This window comes from Telopea speciosissima, chromosome 1 (assembly GCF_018873765.1).
Source record: "Telopea speciosissima isolate NSW1024214 ecotype Mountain lineage chromosome 1, Tspe_v1, whole genome shotgun sequence".
NCBI classification, from domain to species: domain Eukaryota; kingdom Viridiplantae; phylum Streptophyta; class Magnoliopsida; order Proteales; family Proteaceae; genus Telopea; species Telopea speciosissima.
Genome location: NC_057916.1, coordinates 17913864 through 17924651, shown reverse-complemented (window position 1 = coordinate 17924651; position 10788 = coordinate 17913864). Strand labels below are relative to the sequence as shown.

General features: G+C 41.2%; 1 protein-coding gene across 1 annotated transcript in view; it reads left to right on the top strand.

Annotated features, from left to right (window-relative positions):
• Positions 1-3626: 3626 nt before the first annotated feature.
• Positions 3627-10788, top strand: part of LOC122666703 (serine/threonine-protein phosphatase BSL3) — a 43684-nt gene continuing 36522 nt past the window's right edge. The window contains exons 1-10 of the mRNA XM_043862755.1: positions 3627-3665; positions 3712-4258; positions 4496-4556; positions 4678-4756; positions 4854-4933; positions 5021-5115; positions 5229-5328; positions 6555-6624; positions 7458-7559; positions 7644-7725. Coding sequence (XP_043718690.1) covers positions 3790-4258; positions 4496-4556; positions 4678-4756; positions 4854-4933; positions 5021-5115; positions 5229-5328; positions 6555-6624; positions 7458-7559; positions 7644-7725 — 1138 coding nt within the window. The 5' untranslated portion in view covers positions 3627-3665; positions 3712-3789. The remainder of the gene's footprint in view (positions 3666-3711; positions 4259-4495; positions 4557-4677; positions 4757-4853; positions 4934-5020; positions 5116-5228; positions 5329-6554; positions 6625-7457; positions 7560-7643; positions 7726-10788) is intronic.

Here is a 10788-nt window from a genome sequence, read left to right as displayed (position 1 = left end):
GTAATCAATATTATATTAGATGTTCTTCAAATAATTATTATTAATAGATAGTATATGGGCTTTTGTTATTTATTTATGGGACTAAGCCGTTTCATATACAAATTTATTATACAAAAACTATGGCGATAATGAAAATTTCGTCTTTTTGGTGAAAAAAAAAATCTATCTTGCTATATATGAAATGATGGAAAGTGTACTTTGACAATTTGCTAAGTTATTTGAATGATTCGGTGAAAAAGAATTATTAAATTTTATTAAAAAAATGATTGTTTATTATTAGACACTAACCTTATCATGGGTCATGCTTTCATAACTTTGATTATTTATTATTAAACATTATTACCTCATTGAAGGATTGTTATTGGAATGAATGACAATTCCACTGTCAGGTTTATTCCACACATTTCTCCTTGTTTGAGACCGTGAACTACAATTTCTTCTCAACAAACAAAGAAGATGGTCTTTTAGTTTCAACATTTCATGTATCACGATGAGAGACTTTTAAAGCCTATTAAACCCTTTTCTCATTCCAATTCGACTTCTCTACTTCTGCCTACCCTACTGCTGTGTGTGCCCCATACACAAGCAAGGTGGAATGTACCGCCTTATCCCTGTCCGAGCATCTTGCCCGATCGGGGGTAAGACAGTACTTTCCACTGTGCTTGTGTATGGAGACGCATGACAGTACCGGACAGGCGAAAGTAGAGGAGTCGGATCCTTTCTCCTTCGGTGGAAGGGTGATGGATGAGTTGGTTATTGAGGCAAAGAATGGTCACATGACACCATACGTTGGATTTTGGGAGTTGAAAATTCTTGTTATTTGTTATGTTTTTTAATAATTTAAGATAAAGTTTATTATGAATTATCAAATTGTATTCACATTATTATTATGATTGCACAATGGAACAAAAACGAATTGCGTGAAAACAGAGAATGCAAACCACCATAAAAGTTTTTTATCAAATATATTTGTGAAAGCTTTTTAGCATATACTATTGCTTTGATTTTTCAAATGTGATTTAGAAGTATTGAATTTCATAAGCAAATTCTTTTTATGAAAGGCTTCCAAATGTAGTTTGGAAGATTATCCAGAGCTCTAAAATTTCGCCAAAGGTGTAGTCCTGTTTATGGAAGACTTGCTTAAGTGCTATTGGGGTGATAGACAACTTTATGAATATGCACATTGTTCTATCAGATACATGCTCAAGATGTGGGTAAACTACTAAATCGGTGGAACATGCATTTCTCTATTGCCCACTGGCTCAACAAGCTTGGTTTGCCTATCCAGTGTCTTTGAGATTAGCTTCAGACCAAAGCATGCTCTTCTTTGAATTGATTATTAAGTGGGGCAAAGTCCCAAGTACTACTAAAAGGGATCAATAAAGATCATTAACTGTCCATGCATTCAGTGTTTGGGAGATATGGCAGTTAAGAAATGCTAGATTCTACAGAACCACCGTCCCCTCTTCAAAATGTAAATCATACATGAGATCTCAGGATAATGCGAAGAAAATTAACAAGTTGAAGGGTTGCATAGCAAAATAAACACTACAAAAGAAAAAAGATATAGAATTTGTGGATAACTCAGCTTCAATTATGTATAGGAAAACGATTGTGTCCATCGCGGGTCCTAGACAGCTCAAATGCCCAAGTAAGTAAGTAGATAAGGTATCTAAAAGGTTTTTTTTTTTTGTAAAAATGCCTATTCATAATGTGTATTATCATAAATGCCCCTAGATACCTCTTCTATTTCATGGGATATGGTTGGGCGATCTTAGCTAGCCTCGTAGGTGAACCATTCACTACTCATGTACGGTACCATCTTTCTTCGAATTTATTTATGGGTTGGTGATCGTTAGTAAGTTTTGTGATCCTTCACCAATGCAGAGGCCAATGAGAGCACACAGTGGGTATCAACCGGGGATAAGAATTTTGCATTTCACTAGGGGTGGGGCCGTCATTTCGATCCCCTCTTGTTTGGTAGAGGCATCATATAACATGAGAGTCATCTTTTCCCCTTTTTTTAATTATTGGGAAAGAGAACGCCACTTGGTTTGACAACACACTTTTTTCCTGTGCCCAAACATAAGGGTGTGCATAATGACCGTTGCATCCACTAGAAAGTTTGCAATGGTGCAGTGGTCATTACACCTACTTCCATGCCCGGGCAGAGGGGTGGGTACGCTGCACAACCGGGTCGCCTTATTTCTCCCTTATTTATTTATTTTTATAGAACCAACGTAAATTAAGCATGCTCATCCTAACTCAGCTGTGTCGAATGTCAACAAGAAGCCGAGTCAGACTCACCCAATTAATAAAAATAAAATGATAACTAGTGTAATTAATTAAAAAGTAAGAGCACTTTCTCCTTGAAAGACAAAAAATATTCCGGGGAAGGCTCAGGCGCTCAGCGGAAACAAGGACAAATCAGCAACTTTATATGATTGTCCTTTAACACTTGTCGATCAATAAAGTTTACCCCATGGTATCCGGAACATTCTAACGGCCCTGCTCTCTCTCTCTTTCTCTGCTACATAATTTACAGTTTAGGGCATCAGATAGTCACTGTTCCTCAAAACACTCCCATCTATCCACTCCTCGTTTTCACAATTTCTTGTCGTCTTGTACGGTGAATAGGACAAGATGTCAAACTGGTCAGCTTAATGGACGTCTAGGATCGATCCATGAAGAGCCTTAATGTGGATCTTTCAAATTCGTGTACTACCCATCTATCTTCTTCACAATAAAAAAACAAAAAAGAGTGACAAGATAATCCTTTTTTTATAAATGGCAAGACCCACCATAATTTGGGTTTTTGGTCCTACCATTCGTGATCCTGACCATTAGGTTTTGTTAGGCTTTGGCCTGGCAGTGGACCTATCTTACATTTAGATTCTAATTATCTGTGAGATTGCCACGTGTCTATAAGTCTTTCATATATTCCTCCAATAGACAGTAATAGAAAGTGAGAGTGATCACGTGGAAGTGTGTGATTTGATAACATGGTTGGATATTTAGGGTAATAAATAATCATAACTCTGAGGCCTCTGGCTTTCCTCAAACGCCATATCCCATATGTATACACATCTATCAGGCACTCCTCAATGGTTTCATTCATACTTGGTTGACACTGTGTAGGTGTGGTGTGGGGAACCGGTAATCACCGTTATTAAATAGAACCCAAACTGGGTTTAGCCGGTAACACAAGTTCTCATTTATGCCGTCGCTATACCCGCTTGGGTTCTGGCGGCGTTCCTCGTAGTTGTCGGAGTTGTGGGCCGTACGTATCACAACCGGTTGATTAAGGTACGGTAAGAGAGAGAAAGTGAGAGAAGAAGCCAAATAACGCGAGCGAGATAGAGAGAGAAAGCGAGAGACGGGCATTCGTTTATTGTCGTTGGCCGAGGAGATCCTTTTGAGATTTTTTTCCCTCTCTCCGTTATTTTGCCTCCATATCTTCGAGGAAAAGTAAAAGGAGAGATAGTGAGAGAGAAAGGGGAAACAGGAAAGAGCAAGGAAGAAAACCTAAGTTTTATCTTCTTTTTTTTTTTTTGATCCTTAACGCTCTTTCAATCGCTCAATTATTTATTATCTCTGTATTATTCTGTTCTCGTTGATTTGGCGATCCGAGGGAGCGTCTGATTGCCCTTCTTCTCCTAATGATTCGGCGATTGGGGTGGGATTTTGGTGTGATTCGATATGTTGATGAGGTTTCTATGGAGAAATGCTAATCCAGCAGAACGATAACTCCGATCTTGAAGTTGAGGAGAACATAGAAGGCGAAAAGCAATGGATGTTGATTCGTCTATGATGCCAGAGAACGATCAGGGTCCTGGGCAGAACCACGAACCTCCGGTGGGAGGAACGATCTCGGCTATGGACAGGAACGGAGAGCAGCTCGGTGGGGCAGAGCAATCGGCCGTTTTGGTGCCCCCACAATCGCAGCCACAACCGACTCAGGTACAGCAACAACAGCAGCCGTCTCAGCCACAGGCGCAACAACCTCAGGTGCAGCAAGCTTCGGTTGCCGGACCAAGGCCTGCTCCAAATTATTCGGTCGTAAATGCGATAATCGAGAAGAAAGAGGATGGCCCGGGGTCTAGGTGTGGTCATACGTTGACCGCGGTTGCTGCGGTTGGAGAGGAAGGAACGCCTGGGTACATCGGGCCTCGCCTGATTCTGTTTGGCGGTGCCACTGCTCTTGAAGGCAACCCTGCGGCGTCTGGACCTCCGCCGTCTGCGGGGAGTGCTGGCATCCGTATGTCTTTTGCCCCGACATTTCATTCCTTGATTGTTTTCTGTTATGAATTTTAGGTTATTATGGAGTTCTCCAATTGAAAATAAAGAACCCTAGTACAGCCACAACTGAGTAACTTAATATGAAATATGTCAAATGTAAATTGGTTGGAGAACTTACTTCACTCTTAAGCAAGTATAATTCTATCGCATTTCAATAGTTCAGCCCTTTATGGCCAGCACCATTCTTGAATTGTAGGTCTGGCTGGTGCAACTGCTGATGTGCACTGTTATGATGTTTTGTCAAATAAATGGAGCCGGTAAGTTCAGTAACAAAGTTCATTTATCTTAGCTGGTAGTGAGCATGCTTAAGTACATGCTTAGGAATTCTTTTCTTGATTTCCTTTTAATTCAAGATGCTGTTCTGTTCCTTATTTGCAGGCTTACTCCTCTTGGAGATCAACCCTCACCGAGGGCAGCCCATGTGGCGACTGCTGTGGGTACTATGGTGGTTATTCAGGTAGCATAGACTTAAATATGCATTAATCTGTCTGTATTTTCTTTTGTTGTCATAGTTTCTCATCAACTCGGTTTTGTTTTACTCTGGTTTGGCTCAGGGGGGAATTGGTCCAGCTGGTCTGTCTGCAGAGGATCTCCATGTTCTGGACCTCACACCGCAACGACCCCGATGGCACAGGTTGGGTTTTTGCCATGCAATACTGATTGCCTGTTTCTTTAAGTTTATTGGCTTTATTTGTTCCAGTGAAAACATCTCTTTCTGTAGGGTGGTTGTCCAAGGCCCTGGCCCAGGCCCGCGTTATGGACATGTAATGGCACTTGTCGGTCAAAGATTCCTCCTGGCAATTGGTGGAAATGATGGTACTTCAATTTCTCTCTCAGCATGGGCTTTTTGCATCTTGTTTACAATGAATTGTTGCCTTTGGAGGTTTAGTTCAATATGAAGATATAAAATTTTGGTTTATGTTTCCCAGGAAAGCGGCCTTTAGCTGATGTTTGGGCTCTGGACACAGCTGCCAAGCCTTATGAATGGCGGAAATTGGAGCCAGAAGGTGAAGGTCCACCTCCATGCATGTGAGTTGATCTATCTTGATACAATCTAAACACATTGTGGTGCATTCTATCAACCTTGTTTTTATGTTCTGTTTTATTTGTATTTTTGACATTGATATGTTGTGCGAGGAAACAAATTTATTTGGTTTTGTAGAAGGATTGTGAGTTGGAACTTTCCATTTTAGAGGTTTAACATGATTTGGAAGTTTTCATCTTATAGGTTTAATATGATTTGTTAGTTCTCATCTTATAGGTTTAACATTTCCCCTTTTCTTAGTATCGGGGGAGGGAGTGATTTAAAAAGTTGATGTTTTAGTTTCTTCCTCTCTGCTCAATTTCGGGCATATTTGTAGACTCCTGAGGAGGAGGATCTCCTTGAACTGACACCTCTAATTATTGACCAAGGGAATGTAGGGTTTAAAAAACATATGCATAAAATAGGCACAAAAATGGATTCTCTGTCCTTTCTCTTAATTTTTACATGAAATTCTTGCTCCTTGCAGCTCCAATATTTGGTTATGCATGATACTTCGGCCTTATGTTTCCAGTCTTCGACTTTAACCTGGGTTTTGTTCGATTCACTGATTCTGCATTTATACATGGCAAAGCAATGATAATTGACTTGTGCATTATAATTTATTTCGTCGGTTTATATTTGTATTTTTTGTCAATAAAGATGTTGCTGATCAAAAAGAAGAAAGAAGAAAAATGATGCAGTCAAGACTGTTGGGCTTAGGAAATCCAGATTTTGGGCCATGGATAGGTTCTACGGGGCCTTGGTTTACTTGTTTATGAGTTATTTATTATAACGGGCCTAATTTATAAGTCTATGCCATAGTTGTCAGGGTGTCCAAGCACCTTGGTCGACTTGGGTGCCTAGGTCGCCTAGGCGGCCGCCTTGCTTTTTGACCCTCTCCAACGCTTGGGTCGCCTAGACGCCGTGACAACTATGGTCCATGCATGGAGTGTTAAGTCCACTTTGTTGCATTACACAACCTACACAAATACTGGTTGCTTACATTTTGTGAAGTGTGCTTTGAACTTATCAAATATTGAAAAACATCAAATTGGCTCTAGACACTGAGAATGGTTTGATTGGTTGCTCGCTTTCTTATATTGTATTAATTTAGTTAACTTGTAAATATTGTTGATCTCCATTGACCTGTGTTTTCATTATGCTGAGATTATTTGAAAGGTTAATATTCTGCTTGAATTTGTGTTGACTTCTCCATGGTATACTTGAGTAGGTATGCCACAGCAAGTGCGCGCTCCGATGGTCTTCTTCTGCTTTGTGGCGGGAGAGATGCAAACAGTGTGGTGAGCTGAAATGAGCTATTTGAACAATGTTTTAATTACAGATCACCACCCTAGGGCATTTAGTGACCCTAAAGTTCATTAGGTTGACAAGATTCTTTAATTTTTAGTAATTCTGCTTTGTTACTTCACCAAAATTGGCATTTTTGATACATTTGACATACACCTGGACCTAAATGCATTATGTTAGTTGACAAAACATCAAATAGGTGTATTTCTTTCTGGTGGTGATAAGATCTTTCGAAGTATCAATCAGATCCTCATCTCTTTTCCTGGTATAAAAAGCCAACATTCTGGCTTCTACATGCCTCATTTCCAGTGCTGAGGGAGCATGTTATTATTTATAAACGTTTGATTTGTGCAATTCCAAGGTCAGGATAAGTACACAAATTTTTTTTTTTTGGGCTAACAAGGGTGTCTGGACCTTTGGCCCGACTTGTCCCCCACTCCCCCGGGCACGTGCATACGCTCCTACACGCGCACTGGGTCAGCACCGGATCCCCCTATGAGAACCATAGATGCCGTGGGGCTGGCCCCAAGGGGGTAAGGGGAGTCGAACTCTGGACGCATGTCAATTTAGGCACGCTCCCTTGCCAACTGAGCTACTCCCTTGGGGTTAGGACAAGTACACAATGACTACTTATGTTTTGACATTAATCCTTATTGCGGGGCCAATGCTTTTTGGGTGAGGAACAGTACTGAATCAGTTAATTTTCCCCCATCTGGTTTTTTTTTTTTTTTACCCCAAAGTTTATTCAAGGTTTCTGCTTCTTGTATTGGTTTTTGAGCATATTTCTTTATATTGGACAATAACCATGTGACTAATGTTCTTGTAGCCACTTGCTAGTGCATATGGTCTAGCCAAACATCGGGATGGTCGTTGGGAATGGGCAATTGCTCCTGGTGTCTCGCCATCTCCTAGATATCAACATGCAGCGGTGAGTTTCAAGTCTTTCCTCCAAACCTTTCATGATAAGCTTTCCTGTGTAGATAGTATTTTATGTGTATCTTACCCTTTACAGGTTTTTGTTAATGCACGGCTTCATGTATCTGGAGGGGCCCTTGGCGGTGGCCGTATGGTGGAGGATTCCTCAAGTGTGGCAGGTACCGCTCTAACTTTGCTGGTTAGAGACCTATTTGTCTGCTGTGTACAATGGATAAGCTTTTGATCTTATAAGTTAGACACAGAAACTTATATTATACTGGATACAGTTTACAGCATTATCATGGGATGGAAAAGTAGGTGAGTTTTTGAGGTGACTTGTTTGTTCTAATGTTGCTCCACCCATTATACTCCTTCAAATTTAATATTCATAATATGTTTCCTATTTATAGAGTATTGTAAGATATAAGTGAGAAATTGTGTAATGGTTGGACTTCTCCTTTAGAAGTGCTTCCCCCCATCCTGGTGGGGGAATCTGCAAAGTATATTTCAATGGGTATTGGAAACTGTAAAAAATCGTAGGGTTTAAGCCTTGTTGCAGAAAGATTTACGAAGAATTATGCATGTGAATCATTCTCCCAAAAAAGTACGTCAATCCCTTCCAAAGGGAGCCTTATATTTATTTATTTTGTGAAGTGGTTCTCTAGATTCTTTAGTTGTACTTCTAGTGTGAAGTGTGACCCCACTTTATACTGCAACACTACAAAAGGGATAATGCTCCAAAGAATGCACCCAAGAGTTCCGATTTCCGAATGGAATGCTTGCCCAAGGTTAGAGGACTTGATGAGAAATTAAGTATATGTGTTATCAAAACCAGAATTCTGAGAATGCTTGAATGATCGAATATGATCAGCCAAGCCCCTTTATTTATGGATCTTAATATAAAAAATACATGACTAAAATAACCTTGCCATAGCTGACATAGCTAGGCAGGTCATAAAACAACATTAAAACAAAAAATAGAGCACCCAAATTACCAGAATACCCCCACGGTATTCCGGTTTACATTAGTCAACACTACCCCTCAAGTTGGAGCAAAGATGTCGATCATGCCCAACTTGACTAGATTAGGATGAAATAACTTTCCAGGCAGGCCCTTGGTGAAGACATCAGCAAGCTGATCAGAGGAAGTCACAAAGGGAATACAAATCTGCCCATCTTTTAATTTCTCCTTGATGAAATGCCTATCCACTTCAACATGCTTGGTTCGGTCATGCTGTACCGGGTTGTGTGCTATGCTGATTACAGCCTTGTTATCACAGTACAGCATCATAGGGAGCCGAATAGGAATACCCAGATCTTGTAGCAGACCCTTAAACCAAAGTAACTCACAAATCCCTTGTGCCATAGCTCGAAATTCAGCTTCGACACTAGAACGAGCAACTACATTTTGCTTCTTGCTACGCCAGGTGACAAGATTTCCACCTACAAAGGAGCAATATCCAGAAATAGACTTACGATCAGCAAAACCAGCCCAATCAGCATCTGTATATGCTTCTATCCATAGGTGACCATGTGAAGACAAAAGAATGCCTTTCCCAGGAGCTGACTTCAAATAGTGTAGAATGCGAAGAACAGGCTCCATATGAGAAGTGTAGGGATCATGCATAAACTGACTCACAACAATCACAGCGACAGTAATGTCTGGACGAGTGTGGGAAAGGTAAATCAGCTTCCCTACAAGCCTTTGGTACCGGTCTTTATCAACAGGTTCACCCACTTTTTCCTTGAGCCGAGCAGTAGGATCCATAGGAGTATCCGAATGGTGGCAGCCTAGCAAACCTGTTTCAGCCAACAAGTCTAGGACATACTTTTTTTGGGAGAGAAATATGCCTTTTGAAGATCTGACCACTTCAATCCCAAGAAAGTATCTTAATTTTCCTAGATCCTTAATCTCAAATTCCTGGCCAAGGAAGGTCTTCAACTGTCTGATCTCATCACCATCATTGCTTGTAACCACAATGTCATCAACGTAGACTATTAGAACAGTGAGTTTTTCACCAACCCTCTTAATAAAGAGTGTGTGATCATCATTACTCTGCTTATAGCTCACAGAAATCATGGCCTTGTGGAATCGACCAAACCAAGCTCGGGGTGACTGTTTCGGCGCATATAGTGCACGCTTTAGCTTGCATACTTTTCCTCTATTTCTGTCACAAGAGAATCCTGGTGGAATGCCCATATATACCTCCTCCTCCAATGCTCCATTCAGGAAGGCATTTTTAACATCTAGTTGCTGCAAATCCCAACCAAGGTTGACAGCACATGATAACAACACACGAACTGTATTCAACTTTGCAACAGGTGCAAATGTCTCCTGGTAATCAATGCCGTATGTCTGAGTAAAACCCTTGGCCACTAGCCGTGCCTTATACCTATCCACAGTGCCATCCACCTTCTGTTTCACCACAAACACCCATCTACATCCAACAGTTCTCTTCCCAGGTGGAAGGACCACAAGCTCCCATGTGTTATTTTTTTTCAACACCTCCATTTCTTCCATCATGGCTGCCTTCCACTTTCCATCTGATAGAGCTTCCTGCCAATTGTTAGGAACACGAACAGAAGAAAGAGAAGAAATAAAAGCACGAAATGATGGAGAAAGGGAGTCATAAGAAATAACATGAGAAATGGGATGCTGAGTGCAAGTCCTGACACCTTTGCGAAGGGCAATAGGTAACTCAGGAGAAGGAACATTACCAGACGGAGAGGCAGGTTCTGGATCCAGGTTCGGCAATTGGATGGGTACTGGAGCAACAGTTGATTGAACCTGCTTATGTTTCCTTGCATAGGTTTTCATATTGCTAGCATCAATCCTCTGCTGAAATTCACTAATGGTCCTCTGGATAGGAGTCTGGGCTGGTGTGGTCTGCTCCCCTTGTACAGGAACCTCTCCCCCTGACTCAGGTGGAGAAGAAGGAGGACTAGAAGGAGGCTGAACAGATTCAGCCTCATCATGAACCAACTGGAGTGGAGGAGGTGAGTCTAAAGTCAACACATCTTCGCTAATACTCTCCCCCTGAAGATGTGGGGACACATAGTAGGAGACACGCTCATGAAACACGACATCCATGCTGACAAAAGTCCGGCGGGATGGAGGGTGATAGCACTTGTACCCATTCTGTGTGGCAGAGTACCCTAAGAAAATACACCGAAGACTACGTGGGTCAAGTTTGACTGGGGACCGAGTATCCCTGGCATAGCAAACGCAGCCAAAAACCTTA